The 21,248-nt window shown below is 38.0% G+C and overlaps 2 protein-coding genes and 1 non-coding gene across 4 annotated transcripts; 2 read left to right on the top strand and 1 right to left on the bottom strand.

Annotated features, from left to right (window-relative positions):
- Positions 1–859: 859 nt before the first annotated feature.
- Trnav-aac (transfer RNA valine (anticodon AAC)) lies at positions 860–932 on the top strand. Its single transcript has one exon. It is a non-coding gene; the product is annotated as a tRNA-Val (tRNA).
- A 106-nt stretch (positions 933–1,038) lies between these two features.
- On the bottom strand, positions 1,039–4,532 carry LOC126382215 (axoneme-associated protein mst101(2)-like). Its single transcript, XM_050031991.1, has 4 exons — positions 3,077–4,532; positions 2,919–3,003; positions 2,520–2,709; positions 1,039–2,293 (listed from the first exon to the last, which is right to left on the bottom strand). Exons 1-4 carry the CDS (start codon positions 4,429–4,431, stop codon positions 2,103–2,105), a joined length of 1,821 nt encoding a protein of 606 aa, XP_049887948.1. The 5' UTR covers positions 4,432–4,532; the 3' UTR covers positions 1,039–2,102.
- Positions 4,533–4,603: 71 nt separating this feature from the next.
- On the top strand, positions 4,604–18,681 carry LOC126382233 (uncharacterized). 2 transcript variants are annotated; one of them, XM_050032035.1, is made up of 9 exons: positions 4,604–4,750; positions 5,163–5,528; positions 5,797–5,884; positions 7,274–7,460; positions 9,468–9,610; positions 9,887–10,025; positions 10,727–10,836; positions 12,943–12,988; positions 18,473–18,681. In XM_050032035.1, the coding sequence occupies exons 2-8, from the start codon at positions 5,176–5,178 to the stop codon at positions 12,952–12,954; spliced, it is 1,032 nt and encodes a 343-aa protein (XP_049887992.1). In that variant the 5' UTR covers positions 4,604–4,750; positions 5,163–5,175; the 3' UTR covers positions 12,955–12,988; positions 18,473–18,681. The 2 variants fall into 2 exon arrangements, with proteins under 2 accessions (XP_049887992.1, XP_049887991.1); XM_050032034.1 differs by lacking the exon at positions 12,943–12,988.
- The last annotated feature ends 2,567 nt before the right edge of the window (positions 18,682–21,248 follow it).

Genomic DNA, 21,248 nt, shown 5'->3' with positions numbered 1-21,248 from the left:
AAAGGTTTATTTTTTAAGACAAACGTTTATTTTTTCTATTTAACTTATTTATGAATTTTAATAAAGAAAAATGTAATAATAAGCCCGTTTTTCTATTGTCATAGAAAAACGGGTCTCAGGTTGCTTTTCCATAATAATTTCGTGTTTTGAAGTTCAGTAAAGTAACTGATTTGACCGGTTGGAAACTGCCCTGATGTAACAAAACAATCGCGTATCCGACAAACAGTCAATTTCAAAACTAAATAAATTAATTCGCGATATAACGAAGCTATAACGGATGCACCAAACAGATGAATTATTTTTCTGACTAAATAAATATTTTTGTATATCAGGATACGAGTTACGTATATTATATGTATTGTATGAATTAAAAGTATTATTTGTGTAAAGTGGCGCAGTCTCGCGACTGTGGTGGGCGGTACTTGTCACTGCAGTACAAGAAACAGTTACAAGTGTGTAACAATATCGCTGTCAGTCCGATATCGTAGAAAAAACAATTGGTTTCGTCAAAAAAGTATTCGCGAAATGTTGATAAGAACCGAGAAACTGCAAAAATATATGTTGAATTTGGATACTGCATTGACAAATATAGCGCTGTAATTTATTCGTGATTATTGTAAATAAGTTATTGTAATTACAGTAGGCGGTATCTTGTGTATACAGTATAATTTTAATGCGTACTATTGACTTAAGAACACAATAAATTATTGTTTCAATTTAGTTTTTGTTTAATTTTTATGCACACCACGTATCTGTCTTATCCACCAACTCGCACTGAAGCAGCGTGGTAATCGAGTATGCTCTGTACCGTATATGACCATACCAGGAAGGGATTAGGAAATTCGCGACCCATAAGTAAGTTTCCGTGGTGTAGCGGTTATCACATCTGCCTAACACGCAGAAGGCCCCCGGTTCGATCCCGGGCGGAAACATTTCTTTTTTTCTACGTATTTTTTATTTCTTACACAGATGCAGTGTGTGCCGCTTTTTTGGGATGTCGATCAATAGACTAAACATCCTAACAAAAAAAAAGTAGAATAAAATCAACAATTCTGTTTATTCATACAAAATTACACAAAACAGAACTTTATTGTACTATTCTAAACTGGTTTAGTGCATCAACCTTCCTCTCCTATCACATAATTATGAAATACCTATCACACGGCGTATTGAATGCTATAGTCGTAGAAAGACAATCAAAAAACCATAACGTTATCATATCAACATCTTACGCAATTTCATAATTGAGGAGTCTTTACAAGCTCTCCCCGAGTTAAAAACTAGCTTGAAACTTATAAAAAAGCTAAATAAAACGTAGAACACGCCTTGGCACATTCATAATATCACTGTTAGGCCGCGACTTGAGTATAGCGTATAGCGGGATGAGAACGATGGGATACCAAATAAATCGCGTCGAATGAAAACCGAACTTCGCTTGGAAAGTTCGTTGGTTTTTCAAATATTTTTTCCTACACGGCACCGCTCCCGCCCCACTACCCGCTATCGAGGCCGACGAAACGGAGCCGTATTTTTGAATTATTCGTTTCCGATTCGCGTGCAAAAGTATATAACAAGTATACAAGTTTATGTGCTACGTGAACCATTTCACTTGTCATTTGCAAAAAATGAGACATTTATATATTTTGGCACATGAGTTGGGGACGAACGTTACAAATATACGAGCCACTAATATCAAAATAGATCAATGTCATACAATTTCATTTGTAGTTGGAAAATCGTATCATGTCAAATATCGTATCAAAATGTTATAGCTAGGTTAAAATGGTAATAATGCCTGGGGCGTTAGCTGAGATATTTTAGACTGTCTCAGATGTTACAAGACTGTTTTGAACCTGATAATGTTGTCGATTTGGGCAACCACCAATTTAATTAGCTTGATTTGAGAAGACAACTTTCTTGCACGTATTGTAAGTGAAGGATGGTACTAGTTTAAGAGCTGTCAAACTAAAATTAGGTTAAGTTTGTATGCGCCCGAATAGGCACCATTCTCAACTTAAATGAATGTTAAACATTACTTTAGACACCACGGGAATTATTACAGCATTTCAAATATATTATTCTAATCTAAATAATGCAATTGTTTAGTCATTGGAATTTTCGCTGTCACCCTCGTTCTCGCTCTCAGGATTGCCCGTAGACTTTTTCTCCTTTTTGGGGCCGCGCAATTCGAATTTTGAAACATGAATCTTCTTCCCGCCAATTTTCGCATCTACCGCCAATTTTAAGGCGCGTTCGACTGCTTCCGGTCCGTCGAACTCGATGAATGCTGTAGCTGTGGACAAGAAGTTGTTATATGAAAATACTAACCATGAAAAACAAATTTAAATCTACCGCCAAATTAATTCTCTACCCTCGTCTACTAAAATCTCGCCTCATAGTAAATTCTTAGCAAAACTCTGGGACTCTTTAGATTCCAATCCTTCACTTCCTGAATGCCTTTCTATCCAATTAGAATCTTATTTTATTCCTTTTTCATAGGGGAATATTCTCTATCTCACCCATAGACTTCTTGCCCTTAGCAAGGTGTCGAATGTTCCGGATGCGGCCCGCGCCTGTAAACACGGAGCTGAGGCTTTGCTCATTGAGTTCGCCATAGGAGCGCACCACGAGGGTTGTCTGCGTAGGCGGCAGCGGGCGCTTCACGCGGATGCGGCTGCCTTCGAATGTAGTGTTGTCTTCTTCTAAAGCCTGGAAACAGGGGGAAAGGTTTTATAGTAAGTCTAAAATGACAGTAGAATCAAATAAAGTTATATTCGAGTTGAACCTTCTTGAAATGTAAACAAAATCTACCTGCAAAAATAGAGGGTAGTTGTATTTGTTTTAGGAAAAAGAAACTAAATGTATACTATACAAGAATGTAAATATGGTTTCAAAATGGTTGGTTGCTTATACTCTACCTTGGCCGCTGCTCCATCACTGTAGAACATTATTGTTGTGGTGAACACAGGTTTGGGTTCTTCTGTAGGATATACTTCTGCAATCCTGAAAATTGATTGACATCATTAATATTCTAGTCTCAGTACTTTACACAAAAATTAATGTAAAATGGACATACCCAATTTTTTTGATCAATCCTAACTTGCCAAAGTGATCTGCCAAAAGGTTCTTATAGCTACACATGATCTTCAATGGCAAATTGTCTATAATCACCGATGTAGCCAGTGCACCGTCATCAACATCTCCTTTCTTGTCCTTGTTCCACTTACGCTTCTTCCATTTCACCTTCTCTTTCCCCTCTTCAATTTTCTCCAAATCAGCTGTTTCACTGCTGGAAACGCTGGCCGGTTTCTTATCCTTCTTACGGCGGAGTTTGTTCTTCTTCTTCTTGTTCTTGTCTACTACAGTCATTTCATCTAATAAGTTGGTCAGAGTGTGAGCATTATCGCCAATGCTAAGGTTCTCCAGGTCCTCGGCGATAACTTCAGGTTTCACTTCCTTTTTTAATTTAGTAGCAGGCTCTCCCTCAACACTCTCCTCAGTTTGTGCAGGTTTTACTCTGTTCTTCGTTTTTAATTGCCTAGGTTTATCTGGTGATGATACATCCTCATTGTTGTTACTGTCATTCTCTGTAGGTTCTGAGCTGTCCTCAGCCTTTTTCCGCTTTTTAATTTTCTTTAACTTTTTCTTTTTTTCTGCAGCAACAGGTTGTCCATCGGAGGCAGAATCTCCAGTCCCATCAGTGAAGCTTCTTGATCTATCAAACTTTGCTTTAGACTTTTTCTCTGGGACTTCTGTGTTTTGGTCAGTTTCCATATTTACATTAGTTTTGTTCTCTTTTTCAGCCTGCAGGTGCTTTTTCATCTTTTTAAGTTTTTTCTTTTCAATGTCTGTACCAGGTTTAACTTTGGCAATCTTATTTTTCTTTTCAACTTTAAGAGAGTCATCAGATTTCGTCTTTTTGGTGGCAGTCTCTTCAGAGTCTTCCAACATGAAACTTACAGATTTATTTCTCTTTTTAGGTTTGCTAACTGGAGTTTCCACATGTGAGCCATCCATGCCATCTTCAGAGTTAATTACAGAGTTTTTCATAATTGACTTGACTTTAGGTGTTGTGCTGTTAGTTTTGCGGTTAGCATAAGGTGTGGACGTGGCCCTCGAGTCAGTCGCAGGCGAAGTTCTGCCAGAGGTATTCAAATTATGCCCATCTATATTAACGTGCGTGATATTCAGAGAGTCAATCCTGCCCTTCTTTTTCTTTTTGTTCGGCGACCGTTCTCGTTTGCCAGCGTCAGTCTCTGTCTGTGAATTGATACTGTTCTCCCTGTCCAGATTTTCGACTGTTTTCGGCTTTCCTAACAGTATAACATTAGTTTCTGCGGTACTCTTATATAAATTCACAAAATCAAAAGTCTTGTTAGGTTTACCCTTCTCTGCTGGACTTTTTTTCAAGTCAAATGACTTGGATTTCATTGTTTTAACAAAAATCTTACTCAAATCTCATAAAATTCAAAACAAAATGCATGTTTCTTCAGCCTTTTGTTTTGAGGTTATCTTCTTATGTCAGAAATGTCAGTTGAGCGTGCTCTGTGTTCGAATACACGGAAATGCTATTTCAAACGATCGATTCAACGCTTGCTTAAATTATTTTTTCCTGGCAACATCGATAACCTCACTTTTTAATGGCGGATGCGCTTGCGTGATGCCGGTTTCGTGTTATTATTGCTTATAAATTGGCGTCTTTTCGCGTTCTAACGTGCATCGATTGATTTTCGCAGCAAATAACTTATCGGTAAGTAAAACATCCCATCAGATTGTTTCGTTTATTGTGTACAAAGAGTGAAAAGATATTGCGTTTCTCGACGCTCCGGCGTAGGGCTTCATGAATTTTTCCACTTGTAAAACGCCATGGTCGATGGCGCGTTCTTAGGCTTGTGTTTCGATAAGTACCGTTATGATGATAAGTCATCATGCTAAATTTAGACATTTTCAAGATTATATTCGTTGTTTGAGAGTATTTAACGTTACGTATTACGCGTTTCGCGCCGAAGCGTCACTTTTGATATGTCCTTGAGGGCTAGGAATAGGCGCCAAGAAAGTACCACTTAACTTTGCTCGTAAAGTCTGCGTGCTGCGGTAGCGGGAAACGAAATGGAACGTGGCCGAGGCTTGGATGTTTGAGTTAGTGTGCCTTCGATTTTCAGTGCAATAATCAAGATGGTGGCTCAGAAGCGTGGTCGTGGTGCTAAGGCTCAAGCGGCGAAGGCGAAGGCCGCCACTCCTGCTGCGGAGGAGCAGGTAGTGGACACTGAAGTCACAGAGACTGCTGAAGCCCCTGAGGAGAACAACGGGCAGGCAGAGCCCACCGAGCAGGGAGACGAGGGCGCGGGGGCTGACGGCGCGGAGGGACAGGAGGGCGAGGCCGGCGACGCTAAGGAGGAAGAGAAGAAGGAAGAGAAGGTGGAATCTGGTAAACTGCTGGTGGAGAACCTCCCTTCGAGCTACCTCTTTGACTACCAAGACAAACTCAAGGAGTTGTTCTCGAAACATGGAGAAGTCAACAATGTAAAGTAAGTCATGTTCAGTCCCTTCCATAGCAGTTTGTTTGAAACATGTACTGTTTGCTAACATTCAAATATCAGTCCCTGAATTATCATGATTTTTGTAGCTGATGATTTAATTTCTAAGTCTGACATGAAATACCTATGTAAAAGTTTAATTTTCATATGTAATTTAAAACAATATAATTATATGTTATATGTTCCGAGGTGCAACGCCACTCGGAATGTCGCCTGCCGGAGCGGAGTATTAACGAAAGACATTTTTCTTTCTTTTTAGACGTGGTCCAATCATTGTTACTGAACTGACCACAACTCCGACCTTATCGGCTATAGTCGAATTCAAAAACAAAGAGTCTCTGGAAAAGGTAATCAAAAGTTTTATAACTTATTATTTCTATATTGAGAAATCATTAGTAGCTTAGAATTAATAAGCCTTGTTCAGTGTGCTGAAAAGGCGTTATATTTAAGGCTATGAATTCTTTTCCAAATTGCCTGTAACTCTTCATCCTGAAGTCATGCAGAATGAGTGACTATTTGAATGTTTGAAAAGGCTGGTCTTCTACTGAGTTAGGGCCCTATTTGTGATTTGCTGTTTTTATAGTATACAAATGCCAAAATTTTCTAGTGTTGCTATTGTTATGTAGTAGATCAGCTGATGTCTCAACGGGTCCATCTGGTACTCTTACACTGAAGCAGTGGTAACTGGTAATCACTTAAAGTTAAATGACAAAAAGTGTAATAATGTAAACACTTTATTGTTGTAAATATGTTTACTATTTGCCACTACTTTTACATGAATCTGAACCTTATCACCGTGTTTAGTTGGCCATGCATTGAATGACATAGCTCCTGTGTAGGTACAATGGTCGTAAGCCATTGTTACCTTATACTGTCTGTGTACAAGCACTTAGATGTAAGCTAATGTTTCTTTCAAATTATCCCTGATGCCTCTTGATTACAAATGAATCAAGGTAAGTTCACAATGAATATCAAAATTATAATATAAAAGTCATAAAGGCCATTAAAGATTTAAAATAAAATTCTTTAAAATTATAATTAAAGATTCAAAAAGGAAACATTAATCAAATAAATTGCAATAAAAGTTTGAATAATATAAAGTAAATAATCACATGGCTATATTTATTGTAAAGTTTTATGTATAAATATGATTTCTTTGAGGAAACAAGATTCGCGGCGACTAAACAATCATTGACATGGCAATATGGTACTTGGTGTGTGTGTTAAAATTGGATTATTTGAATATGTGACAGGGAAAAGGAAAATAAATTACTTTGAGTGCTTTTTGCATCTGAATAAAGGGCTTACGTGCCTCTCAACAAAATGAAATAATAAAAAATATTATCAGAAAGCCTTGAGGGAAATATTTTTATACCTAAACTTTTTTTACCAAAAATATATATTGGGATTACTTTTATAAAAAAAATCCTACTTAAATCTGTCTACTAAAATAAGTTAAAATTTAAAAAAACAGAACAAGGAAACAGTTCCCAAAAAAGGCGATATTCACATCAAATATAAAAGTAAACGAAAGACTCAGCCAAGAAACAGTCTAAAAGAATTCAAAGAAAGAAAAACATTGAAAACTCAAACTTTTTTTTGTAAAACGTTTTGCGGCTCTGGCTTAGTAGCCTTATAAGTCTGTTCGTTTTTTAAATTAAATTTAAACACCGAAGCGCCAGTGTTGCCATGTCTCGCTCGCCGCTGTGGCGATCGCTAACCTCGCGCACCCGCAGGCGCTGACGGAGGAAGGCACGGTGCTGGATGGCAGCGCCATCTCGGTGGCCGTGGAATCGCGCGCTGAGACCGCCGTGCTGGTGGGCGTGCCCTACGAGGCCAGCACCGAGTACGTGCGCCTGCTCTTCACGCAGTGCGGCGAGGTCGCCCACATACATGAGTTCAGCAAGACCAAGTACAAGATCTGTAAGTACTTTTTTCGTCATTTTTTTATTCAGGTGTTTTTTTTACTTAGCAGTGTTTCGTCACCTGTATGTCAATGTTTCCCACCTGTGTTCGTGCTTTTAAATTCCTTGTCAAGTTGACAATTGTCATTGTTCTACATGTAAACTCTGGTATTGCACCGAGTTTCTTGCTCGGTGTTCAATGGGCGTTTTCTGAAATGACGTCACGATTTGTCAGCGTGTTTTGTTAAGATGGGAGGCCTCTCGCCAAACTGGCGTCAATTAGTGGCGCGAACTTTTTTATAATAAGTCATCAAAAACTGTTAGATGCAGAAATTGGTTTGAATTTTTGATAGAGCGTAAAAACCCTCATTCGTCAAAGGCGGAAGTTATAGAGCAGCTTGAACAGAATCGCTGGTAAAGCATCGGAAGATAACCTGCCAGACACTCCACATTTTAAAATCCTAAGGATTCATGCCTACCACACATTATTATGTAATATTTTAATATATAAAGTACAAATTGCTTCACATGTATAGTCTAATCAATAAAGCCTCCACATGCGCGCTCAATTTGATAAGTGCTAGTGCGCATGTCTCGTTAACAGTGACATCTAGTGACGACGCAAACAGTAGGTAGCGTCGGAAGTTATCAGAAGACAAACTTGCAACTGCTTCAGGTATTTTGTGCCTAACAATAAATAATTGATATTGTACGGCCCATGCCGCAGTGTAAGTGGAGGTGTCTCTTGTCGTGGCGTGGAGGTGGTGGCGTTGGTCAAAAAATACTCCTCTATGTTGAAAATCACTGTTTGTTTTATTGGGATTTTAGTAAGTTTAGAAATATTACAAATACGCGCGCCTCGTCACGTTCCGGTAGGGCAGTATTGCCATATAAAAAGAAACGTATGTGTTACCACTTATTTTAGTAAGAATCTATTGTCAGTTAATATTTTAATGTTTCTAACAGATATTTTAAAATCTCAGAAGGCCTGAAGTAACAAATAGCAGAAGGTACCTATCGGTAAATGAACCCTGACTCACACTGAACAGAACATAGAAATGACTCATTTGACCTTATCATCTCGGTATTTGATAAATAGAATAGGTTTTTTTACATAGTAGTTAATTAATGTCTGTTGTTTGTAAGATTTAGTTTTACTTCTATTAACACTTAAATCAGGCAACATGCTCTTCATGACGCTAAACTTAAAAAGATATTTCCGTAAATATTCCAAATAGCATTATTCCATCACGTCTGTATCTTCGAGGGGGTAGGCAGAAGTGTATAATATTCTATACACCCACTCCTCTCAAGCTATGTTAAATCTCGTGTAAAAGGAGGGAACCTATTGCCGTCAACCGGGTACAAATTCTGGAAACCAAGCGATATCGATTATCTATGATCCAAACATGAATTCAAGTTCATAATGTCGAATTCAGTCACACACATGTCGACATAAATATACTAGACGATGACGATAACTTTATCAAACTATTCCGCAACACTTACTGACTTTATTATTCAGTTATAACTGTAACCTTTTGTGTTATAGCATGACAAGTGCGTAGAACAAGGGGGGTAAAAACACAGCAGCAATTCATCTAAAAACGCAATAGTGCTATTTGACATTTGTTTGTATTGCGCACTTACTTTTAGCTGTCGTATTAGTAAATTTTCTTGTCCCCTTCCGCTATTAAGGCAGACTCTAGAGTCTAGAGGGAAAGAGACAGATCAAGATAGCAGGACAGATATACGTATGGTTAAATAATACTCCTACAAATACTTAAAAAGCGTTTATTATAAGATAATGATGCATACTGAACCAACGCGTTCAAAAAGAACCATTCTTGGTTTCGTTTTAAGATGGCGGCTAACAGCAGCGCCATCTAGTGAACAACACGATTATTGCAATTTGCTGTTTGTTCAACGTTGCTCCGGTAGATGGCGCTATCTTACAACACGTATAAACAACCATGCCAATGAGCTAATAATCACAAACTTATCACCATGTATTCTACCAAAACAGTGCGCGTGACATTCCACGAGAAGGAAGCAGTGGAGAAGGCTCTGAAATTGGACCGCGAGCTGCGCATCAACGGGTTTCTCGTCACCGTGTCCAAGTACCGCGACGACGATGACCAGAAGGCCCACAACGCCAACGCTAACAAGGTAACATAAGCCCACGACTATATCCCAATTGGGGTAGTCGGGTCAGAGGTACATACATCGCAAGATGAACTAAGTACCCACGCCTCACCGAGCTTTCTATTGGAACAACTTGATAGGTGGTGAGCCGCATAGCCGTCTATAATGCTTGAGCCAACTGTGTAGTGAAAACTGCATTTAAATTAATAACTCAGTGAACCACAGGAGGATTTCGTGTTTTTAATGTTACAAACCGTTGCACATTCTGCAACATGGTCTAACATGTCCCCCGTCCACCAGAACAAGCGGCAGCACCCTCAGAACCAGAACCGGAACAACGCGAACAACAGCAACAACGCCAACAACAGCCCCGCCAACCGGAACAACAACTTCCGCCCGCGCGGCGCCGGCGCGTTCAACGCGCGCGGCAACTTCCGCGGTGAGTGTTTTGGGTTTTTTCTTTCTCTAGTATACATACTATGTTTAATTTTCTCTGCAGTCTAATTTGTGTCCCACTGCTGGGCAAGTGCCTGCCTCCTGCAAGAATCTTACTCGGACGGGACTTCCCAGAGATAGATTCATATTTTATAGATGGATTTAATTTTCTCTTTATGAATACATACTATGTTATGGAATTTACCACTTGTTTAGCTGACGAAAAATTGTGAATTCATAAACATTTATAATTCCGTGAAGCCTTTCTAGGAAGTGTAATACTGATCTTGTTTTTGTAATTGCGTAAATACAGTAAGAGCATAAGTTTTTTCAGCCTTATACATATTTGATAATCTCCACCACAAGATCTGGAGAAAATGCTGCTCACTCACATGACAATTCTGTGTCAAATACAAGGGCAAAGGCGGACACTGGCACTTCTGGAAACACCTACCATAGAATACGATGGCATTTACTAGTTTTAATTATATCGAGATATATCGAATCAAGAGACCTAATCCAGTAGCAGTGCAGTCGTACTCAGTACCTAGTAGTATCGTCTTCTATATTGTTATATAGAGTATTGACAACTTCTGTAAATTGAAATTTTAGCCAATTCAACAAGATATAAACTGAGTTACACGGACACCCCATAGATTAGATTTTGATTATATAGATTGATTTGAAGTTGTGTATTCCGTGCAGGCGCGCGCGGAGGTCGCGGTGGATTTGGTGGCCGCGGCGGCTCGTTCCCGCGCGGCGGGTTCGCGCCTGCGCCCGCCTACATGCCGCCGCAGGGATTCATGGGCCGCCCGGTCAGTACACACCACACTGCACTACACTTCCACCATTTATGCTCTTTTTCCTCCAAAGCGAAGAGGAGATAACAGGACATCACCAGAGACATCTCTTTCTTTCGCACTAAAAATAAGCTTCGTACGAACGAGAAGAGAGATATGTCACTCTAATCATGTTATTAAATAGGGGAAGAGTCGATTCCGCACGTTTCCTCTCTGCTTTGGTGGAAACTCACACTGAGGATTTGTTTCCTGTCATGTGGTGTTAATCCCGCTCTATTGCCGCTCATGTTTTGATTTTTATGCAAGTATCACTTTTACCAAAACCGGCGGGATAACGGATACTTACGAAACTCAAGCTTCATGACAGGAAATAGACCCTTAGACCTCGTATATGGAGACAAGGGGCGTTGAACGACGCGTCGCGCACCTCATAAAGCTTCTGCGTATACGCTTCTATATATCGTCATATATATTCGCCGTTTTTGTATTCGCCGCTAAACTTTTCACGTCTCCATAAATGAACCTTAAGTATAAGTGTTTAGGAGTGGTAGAAATCAGCAAGCATGACCACCATTTATATCACTTTTTTGCACTTTAAATCTGCACATTATTTTTACAGTTAGATATTTAGAGATCCTCGAAACTTATCTATAGTAGATTTTCATGAAATAAATTGCGGTAAGTTTGCGAAGACCTTTACTTTGTTATTTAATCACTGTATTTTTTGCTATTCCTAACGTAATATGCAAACAACTAATTAATTCGAGCGTTTACCTTTCCATCTGTCATATTATCACGCAATGTTTATTATCATCAATTACACAATAGTCGTGTGCATGCATATTTATAGACCTGTGACAGTCGTCCCGTCCGCATGCAAATTGAAAGAAATTGCGTGTTTCTACGCATTCGGTGACGCCTGCGCGTAGGAAACCGCGTGTTATTAATTACTATTATTATTTTTAATTAAAAGCCAGTTTGCAAGAGTTTCTTTACCGGATATTTTTGTTTTTATCAGGAATAGGAAACTTGTTGGTTTCCCAAATTAAAATGTAATGTTTTCTGAGTAAAAAAAAAATAAGTAGAAATATGAACAACATCACAGACTAGCAGTCTAGCTCTCATAACATTGGCTAGAGGATAAAATAAAATATGAAATTCTGATTAAATAAAGACAAATCTAAAGGTGACAAAAAACGTTTTCTTTTTTCTATTTAACTTATGAATTTGAATAAAGAAAAATGTAATAATATGTGCGACGTTTTGTCACGTTTTTCTATGACGTCACAAGTTGCTTTTTCATACAAATTCCAAAGTAATTTTGTATTTTGATTTTAAATAAAAAGAAACTGATTTGTCTAGTTGGAAACTAGCCAATTCTATTGGTTGAAATATCACCTCGTTACCTCTGCTGATAAATTCGAGGATTTTGTTTAATTTCTAACATAACAATACTTAAAATATTATGACTGGTTTATGGTTTCCTTTAAAACGACGTCACACGCAACCAATTAACACAATGGTGTTGAAGTGGTGCATAATATGTAAAATAGCTAAGTTAAGTACACCACATTATTTCGGCCTATTTTATTTTAACACATATACATTTTACCTATACAACTCCCCGGAAAAGAATTTCATTTTAAAACACAAATTAATATATTAGGTCAACAGCTCTTTTAACTCGAGCGTACGCGCGCCAACCGATAAAGTCGGTCGCTTTTTGGACGCGTTTTCGTACGAATACGACTTGTGCGACGATCTATGACGACCAACTCGCACCCACTGTGCGCGCGCATAGTAATTTGAAGGTTGGTATTGTTCGTACGTGTGCACACGAGCCAAACTCGTACGCAAACGCGTCTAAATACGATCGAACAGCCGCTGACCTAATATTGTACAACACTTTTCCGAGGAATTTTAAAACTGTATTTTTTTGCAATAATTTCGATGATCCTTTTTTGTTTTTTATTCACGCATGCTTTATTCCATTGTTGAATGTAACCGAAACGAGTGCATAGAAAGATGTGCAAAGAAATGCAGTACTGGAACAGTTGGTTGAGACAAACACACGCTAGGTCTGCAGTCATCTTTGCCTAACGTTCTGTGCATTCTTTTCAGAGCTACTTCTAGTTGAACGTACATGTAGTTGCGAGAGGCCACGCAGGTAACTTTGAGCTTTAACTCTGATTTTACAGGGGCATTTATTCATTGTCGTGGGCTTCGATCATATGCAGGGTGTTAGTGACATCGTAACGAATACTGAGAGGGATGATTCAGACCATGATTCTGAGTTAATATCAAGTGGAATTTTCCGTCGAAAAATTTATGTTTTTTTTTTAATTATTTCAAATTATTTTCAATATTACACTTTTGCGATGGAAAATTCCACTTGATATTAAGGTGATGCGTGTCAGTCAGCTAGGTAACGCTGCGTCAGCAGATGGCGCTACTTCTGCATTTTTCGTATTTTTTTCCATTTATTCGTTTAGTGTTGAGTTCTGACCCAGTGAAACGTTAGGTGGCGAAATCTTACATACATTATCTTTAAGTTAAGCTACAATTTTGAAGTATTTACTGCAGATATCATATTAAAACATTGCATCAAAAGTTGGTGTCATTTCAATTTGTGTACAAACACGAAGCTGTCACACACACATGCGAACTAGGTTAGCTATTAAAAGAGATGCATAATTTGAAGTCTACTTCTAACTTCTAAATGGCGCATTTGGTAAAGCAGTCGCCGCCATTCTTAAGTTTCACGGTTTAAACCCAAGTGCATGTTTTAATTGTTTTTACTTTTTGTATTTTTTTTTACAATTGAATTTGGCGAACCCGTTTATTTGTTACGGAATTTTCAAAAAGTATCACTTTTACCAGTAATATTATAATTTACAATAATGTACTTTGCACTAAAGTACCTTCCGTAATTTCCGTATTTTTTATTTTGTAAAATTCTAACAGGCATTAATCGCATCAGTGAACATGCGGCTAACTAAAAAACTACTGAACGGATTTTCATACGGTTTTCACCAATGAGTAGAGTGATTCATGGGCGTGCTTTAGGGTATATAATTTATACAAGTATTTTTTGTTTGTATAAAATGGTTCAAAAATGATGATGAATATCAAACATAATTATCGTTACAAATATAGCCGACTTGGAGCTTTCGGCGAAAACGCTGCCTGAGCCCATTGAGATATAACAAAACAACGTATGGTTGAATTGTTCCATTTTTGTAGGTCTACCGGAAAGTCCACAATATGTCATAATAATTATATTGTGTATAAAGAATTGTGTATATGTATTGTATGATTTTACAAATAACGATCACAGTACAGTAATAATAAGGTACATTTTTCCTAAATTGCGTCGGTTCAAACTTTAACGCATCGCGTTTGAAAGATGTAATAGCGCTTCAGGACGTCCCGCAAGCACGGCGCTGATGTCGCAGTATCCGCATATAATTATTATGACTTGTCATTTAGTTCCAATAAAATCCGCAGGACTTCATACGTATGTCAGTGACAGCTGGTGATAGCATGCGGGACACTTAGCAGCTAATCGAATTTTATGTTGTTTTCGCGCCCAGTCCAGACGACTTGCAGCGCATTTCTGGACTTATATTTACGCGTGGTGTTTATTGTTAGGTTAATTAGTTCAGGTTAGGGCGTTTTTTTTAACGAGGACGTTAAAAAACAAAAAAACAGCAATAAGACCTGCTATACTTCACGGTGCAGAATGTTGGGCCACCAATAAACAACATCTAAACAAACTGCACACAACCGAAATGCGCATGTTACGCTGGTCAGCGGGAGTCACCTTACTCGACAAAATTCGAAATGAGTACATCCGAGGTAGTTACAAGATTGCCCCAATAGTCGATAAACTTCAAGAAAAACGAATGCGCTGGTACGGCCACGTCATGAGACGCCCAGAAGACCATATAGTCAGAACAGCCCTAAATATCCCGACGTCAAAAAGAGGGCGTGGAAGACCCCCCGCCACATGGTTAACGACGGTCCAAAAGGACCTGAAACAATTAGACCTGGACACCAAACTGGCCCAAAACCGACCAACCTATAGAAATAGGATAAGGAGAGCCGACCCTGTATAAGCGGGACAAGGCTTAGGAAGAAGAAAAAAGAAGAAGTTAAAAAATGACGAGGCTGGGACGTGTTGAAGTAGTATTTCCATATATACGCGGCCTGAAATGGGCTGTTTCGGGGACCTGAACTGGTTGCTGTCGAACTTATTATCACGTTTTCTTGATTAAAATTTATAAATAAGTCAAATAGAAAAAAGAAAAAAGATTTTCGTTAGTTTTAGATCTGTCATGATGTCTGTGATGTTTGTTTATTATACATAAGAATTTCAAAATTTATCATATTTTTTTTCCCAAAGGGCAAGGCAAAGGGAACTATGCCCATACAGCCATGTCTTGTGTTTTTTTTCTTGATGATGATTAATGAAATGATGAAACCTAAGCCCCCACACAGACTCTTACTCCAAACCCCAAACGAAGTAAGCGGCTTGTTGGCGCAAAGCGAAAATAGATAGGTACACTTTGTTTATTGAATATTCCGATTTAATAATACTATCGGGAATGTTTTCCGACTAACTTAATGTGATCATTAACCACAAAACACCACTTCGTATTGATTATTTAGATTATTCAATGAAGAAAGCAACCTTCCCGTTCCCGGTCCCACCAAAAAGTCCGCGGCAAAGAGAATATAAATAAATCTGTATGTTGGATGGAAAAACAATTAATTATAAATGACTACTATTTAGGCCGGCAAATGCAACAACTTTTTTTTTGATCTGGTTTTCCCCGAAGGGTAAGGCAAAGGGAACTATGCCCATACAGCCATGTCATTTTATGTATTGATTTTTTATTATAATATATGTCCTCTTTTAAAACACGGTACTTACCCATTATTTAAAAATGTTTAAAAAATATGCGTTAAAACAAAAATATTTTTCCAATATTCCTTTTCTCAGATTGTAATATTTTTAGTTTTTTATTTATTCATACAAAATCTCTTTATCATTAAATTGTCACTGACATTCTATTACACTTGTCAAGTTAGTAGTCAAAGCCTTTAGAGAAAAAAAAAACTATCACGCACACACACTAACATTGACACCACTACACGCTCAGCAAATACACTGTAATCTGCACCACTACAAATGTAGAATTGATCAAAATTGAGGGTCTGAAATATGGTACTTCTCGTATTCGGACCCTAAATTTTTGTTAGTTTGCGAAAATAATACACCAAAATATTACTATTTATCGGTTTTATAACAATATTCCTCTATCCGTTTTCCTGTAGCACTGCATCAACTTTTGTATGGAAAACGAATCACCTTAACTCAGAATAATGAGCTGAATCATCTCTCAAAGTTTTCGCTACGATGTCACTAACACCCTGTATACTGGTAGATGCACAGTTCCATACAAATATCAAACAAACTATCGTTCCAGCGTTAATTCAGATGACCATTTCAAGTATTTCGAAAAAGTCCTAAATTGTCGTACGGTTTAATGTAATTTAAACCTTAAACTGAGATAACAATGGAAACACGGCGCGCGAATAACAACGAAACGAGGCGCATCGCTTTCCCATTTTTAACAGGCAATAGTGCATCTACCATATTCATGTTCGAAGGTCGTGGGAGTATTTCAATACCTCAAAAATCCTGGTAATGTCAATATACGATCGTGTCAGAATACGATCATCCAGATGGTTAATGAGTTAATGAACTGTTCCCGTCATTAATATTACGTGACGTTGATTTATAAAGTTACTGGTTATGCCTGTAACGGCGCAGTCTAGAATAGTATTCTGGTAATTTTATAAAATTATGTCTACAGTGCATGTTGTGTGTTTAGATATATTCCTGTTTGTATAATAGTCACTGTAGATTTTAATGCATTGTTTGCATGTCTATCCTAACCTCAATAACCTATAACTTTCATAATCCTAATTCGTTATATTGTTAAGTACAGTGGTTCCCAAGTGGTACGTGGTCAGTCGGACAGACGTGTCCCCCACTCCTGAACTTAGAATAGGGTATTTGACTGGGTCAAAGACAAATTATAATAATGCTAACTTAGAAATACGAGCCAGTCTAAGAGTGATATTATAGTATTTTATGCAACAGTTGTATAAGAAGGGTCAAAAAATGCGAGTGGCGTGAGTTGCGATGTGAGCCTTGGCGAACATCGCAATAAGAGACGCCACGAGCATTTTTTGACCTAGTTATACAACGTTGCATACAATACTTTTTCTACGACGATGTAATTTTAAATGAAACAAAAATTATACAAAGAAAAATTTTATTTATAAAAATGAAGATGTAAATTTTGAATGGTATGCCATGAAATTATTATAGGCCTTATTGTACAGGCTGCTAGATTTTGTTGGTAGCAAATTTTCTGTAATTTCTTGAGCTAACGTTGAAATTTCTTCTGGTGTAGAATTCAATAGTTCTTCATCCATTTTTCCTTTTTATTTTATACTTTTTAGTGTTTTGAAACGAAACACAAAAATTTTCCAATTTATTTTCCAACGCGCGGGAAAATGGCAGCAAATGTATACTTTTTTTTTATAGTATATCTATGGCACCAAACAAAGTAAAGGTGCCAGTTTCCAGGTCAAAAAAAAAAAAAAAAACAACAACAATGCTTTTTTGGCGACATTATAGTACAGTTACACTTTGTAAACAATGCTTTTATAGGCCATAGAGCGTACACTTTTTCAAAGAGTTTAATTATGTATGTACTTATATTAGACTTTTTGGTTATTTAAATGCCAGATTAAAGTAGAGGAGTAGAAAAATAAACTAATCTCAGCTTCGATACTGCCCTCAAGATCATGTCAATGTTACAGTTCTTATACAAAAACAGGGACTTGAGCATGATCTTGAGGGCAGTCTCAGCTGAGATTAGTTTATTAATACCACCCTAAGATGTCCAAAACTACTTACACACTTACACATAAGTAAAATTGACGTGTATTCTATAAATTGTATGTCTGTCGATTACCTGTCCCTTTCCTTTTTGGCGGATAACAAAATGACGAATATAACTTTAAATCAAATTAGATGGTGTGTATTGGTACAATTAGTCACTTATAATTACAGTTAATTATAACATTTTAAATGATTGCACAAACAATGCACGTCAATCTAAAGTACAGCCCCATCCTCATACCTGGTTCAAAGGTGTCCGTTATACAATCAACATACATAACACAAACAGCCTATATACGTCCCACTGCTGGGCACAGGCCTTCCCTCAGTCACCCGGAGGGGTTATGGAGCATACTCCACCACGCTGCTCCACTGCAGGTTGATGGTGGAGTTTTTACGGCTAATAGCCGGGACCAACGGCTTGACGTGCCACCCGAAGCACGGAATCATCTTACTTTTTCGGACAATCAGGTGATGCAATCCTGAAAAGTCCTTACCAAACAAAGGACAGTCTCACATAGTGATTTTGACAATGTCCCCATCGGGAATCGAACCCGGACCTCCACGTGAGCCTAACGCTCAAACCACTAGACCACGGAGGCTGTTGTATAGAATCAAATGACCGTTAATATTTAGTATCAAGTTGTAATATTTATTGTTATTTTACAGGGCGGGTTCATGAACGACGGCCAGCGACCGAACAAGCGGCTCCGGCAGATGTAACGTGTAACTCCAAATCTATGTCCGTGTGTGTGTGTGCGCGTCCCAGAGACTACAGTGACAACAGTATGATATAAATCTAGCTAATTGTATTTACTAAGTACATGAAATAAGTATAAGCTAATGTCTTTTGACAGGTAATAAATGTAATTACTAACGATGTGCGTTTTATTTCGTAGCTCTCTAATACCATTGCTACTATATGTTGCCGAACTGTCGATAGTTTGGCTATCGACATATTACCTATACTATCATAATTCGGTAGTTTTCTAGGTCAAAGATAAATTATGAAATTCTGATTACTAACTAGAGACTGATCTAAAGGTGACAAAAACGTTTTATTTTTTGTGACGTTTTGACACGTTTTTCTATGACGTCACAGGCTGCTTTTTCAAACAAATGCCATATTAATTTCGTGTTTGACGTTTAGTAAAAGTAAATGAGTTCTTACCGCGTTAAAATCAGGGAAATGTGACTTCCAATACAATACATCTCAACTGCCTTTTAACAGGGTTCACTTACCTAACCTGATGATTAGACAGGTCCGGTTTTTTACAGAAGCGACTGTCTGTCTGAGCTTTTAACCCACGGAGGGATAACCTGCCCCATACTGGTTCGGTTAGTCCCGATACAACAACAATAATATAATTAAAACACATAATAACGGGTTCTTACCGCGTTTAAAGCAGGGATATGAGACTCCCGATATTTCGACACTGTTGCACACTGTTATCGGGAAATATCGGGAGACTCATGTGATAATAACCGCGTGGACTTAAAACAATAATATAGTATCGATATATGTAGAGACGATGGTATTTATCTAAATGAGCTATGAATAGTATCGATTGTTCTTGCAATAGTCGGAAGCAGTACTATTGATAGTTTAAAACTATCGACAGTATCTATTGATAGGCAACAGTTTTACCTAGTTTATTTTAACACCCACGATTGCGCCATTTGTTGTGCAAATTGAAAACTATACACATAAACAGATGAGCTCGGTTTTATAACTTAATACAAAAGTAAATAAAAACAAATAATATTTGAGAGAAGGGGCGACTTTATTTAAAAATACACACTTATTTTAAGAAATAATAAATTAATATGGGGAAGAAAGAAATGCCGGTAACACTTTTTCGACGTTGAGGTTTTTCTTATGGTAACTTTTATAGGTTTGCCTCAGGTGACGTTAAGTTTGGCGGTTTGACGGAGTTTAACAGTGCGGGGTACTATGCTCTGTTCGGTACCACGAAAACATCCTTTCGCGGCAGCACACCCTCGCCGCCAAACTGGTGACCCATTGTCGCCAACATTCAATAATGCAGGCCTGAAACGCGCTATCGAAGTTCACACAGCGCGACGCATATATACATCTGTCAACATGACACTAGCGGATCGTCGATCCCTAGTCTTAAAACTACTTGACCGGAAGTATTAATTAAATACACATGCGATAAAACTGCCTCAAATAAATGGTTTCTTATTATAACTACCGGTCGCCCCGCAGTTATTATTAGAGCATGTAATAAAATTATACCATAACAATAAACTAACTATAAAGTTAGCTTTATCAAGATAATAATAGGAATTTATACATATTTCACACAAAGTAGACTAACTTAATTATAATAAGAAAGTTAGTGGGTCATAAACATACTTAGAAAAACGATGTAAGTAATAAAGCTGAACGAATCGCGTGGATATAATCGCCATTTCTGGTTTTTAATCAGACGTAGTTACTGTGAACACTGGGTAGAAAGTGAAGACTGGGGAGTTTTTCAAAACATTTACTTTACAAGTTCACAATTGGTATATACAGGGTGTTACCTAGTGACATCGTAACGAAAACTTTCCATACTTTTGCGACGGAAAATTCCATTTGATATCAACTCAGAATCATGGCCTGAATCATCCCTCAAAGTTTTCGTTACGATGTCACTAACACCTGTATAATTAGAGATAATTATCTATCTTCATCAATTGAAGGTCGATCACTTCGTGTGCTATTAGTACTATAATGTGTAGGCGATAATTTCAGACTGCTATAATTCTTCTATCTTGGCTACCAGCATCATATCTACTGTTATCCAGTTTCCACAGGGTCCGCTTACCTAACCTGTAGATTTGACGTCCGTTTTTTTTACAGAAACCTATCTAGCCACTGTTATAGCCCTTCGTAAAGCATTTTCCGGGAATGTGGGTTTCCTCACGATGTTTTATTTCACCACTGAGCAAGCGATGATAAATATTTATGATCCTAACATGAATTCAAAAATAGGTCCGGATTGGTATTCGAAGTGGCGCCCTCAGTGGGAGTCGAGCGATATTCAAACTGGGTTACCACGGCTCGTTTTCGGTAGTTCATCATGACTACCGGAACTATAAATAAAGCCAATCCTATTAAGTAATTAAAAGTAAGTCTTTTCCGGATGGAGGTGCTGAAGTTCCTGCTCCAATAATTTGAAATCCATACAAAACGTACGAATGGGAACATTCTCTCTACCATGGAATACCACGCGTAACTCATAGAGCGAGATGTCGGAACCATCATAGGTGTTGAGCAGTAGGCATTTAGAAAATAACTCATTACATTTACAAAGTAACAGTCCGTCTAGCGAGATGTAATCTGAGGTGCGTACCGCGGCGCGGGTATTCGTTCGCCTGCCCGCTGCGTGAGCGCACGCACGCCGCTTTGTTTGTAAACAACAAATATAATGCAATC

This window comes from Pectinophora gossypiella, chromosome 3, assembly GCF_024362695.1.
Source record: "Pectinophora gossypiella chromosome 3, ilPecGoss1.1, whole genome shotgun sequence".
NCBI lineage: Eukaryota > Metazoa > Arthropoda > Insecta > Lepidoptera > Gelechiidae > Pectinophora > Pectinophora gossypiella.
This window is presented reverse-complemented; position numbering and strand designations above follow the sequence as displayed.

What these genes read in the sequence shown, in the direction of transcription:
- LOC126382215 (XM_050031991.1), bottom strand. Translation starts at nt 4,431, where the DNA reads ATGAAATCCAAGTCATTTGACTTGAAAAAAAGTCCAGCAGAGAAGGGT. An exon ending in GTGATGGAGCAGCGGCCAAG is followed by an intron (nt 2,710 to 2,918) that starts GTAGAGTATAAG and finishes CCCTGTTTCCAG; the next exon opens with GCTTTAGAAGAAGACAACAC. An exon ending in TAAGGGCAAGAAGTCTATGG is followed by an intron (nt 2,294 to 2,519) that starts GTGAGATAGAGA and finishes TCTTGTCCACAG; the next exon opens with CTACAGCATTCATCGAGTTC.
- LOC126382233 (XM_050032034.1), top strand. Translation starts at nt 5,176, where the DNA reads ATGGTGGCTCAGAAGCGTGGTCGTGGTGCTAAGGCTCAAGCGGCGAAG. An exon ending in CAAGACCAAGTACAAGATCT is followed by an intron (nt 7,461 to 9,467) that starts GTAAGTACTTTT and finishes CTACCAAAACAG; the next exon opens with TGCGCGTGACATTCCACGAG. An exon ending in ACAACGCCAACGCTAACAAG is followed by an intron (nt 9,611 to 9,886) that starts GTAACATAAGCC and finishes CCCGTCCACCAG; the next exon opens with AACAAGCGGCAGCACCCTCA.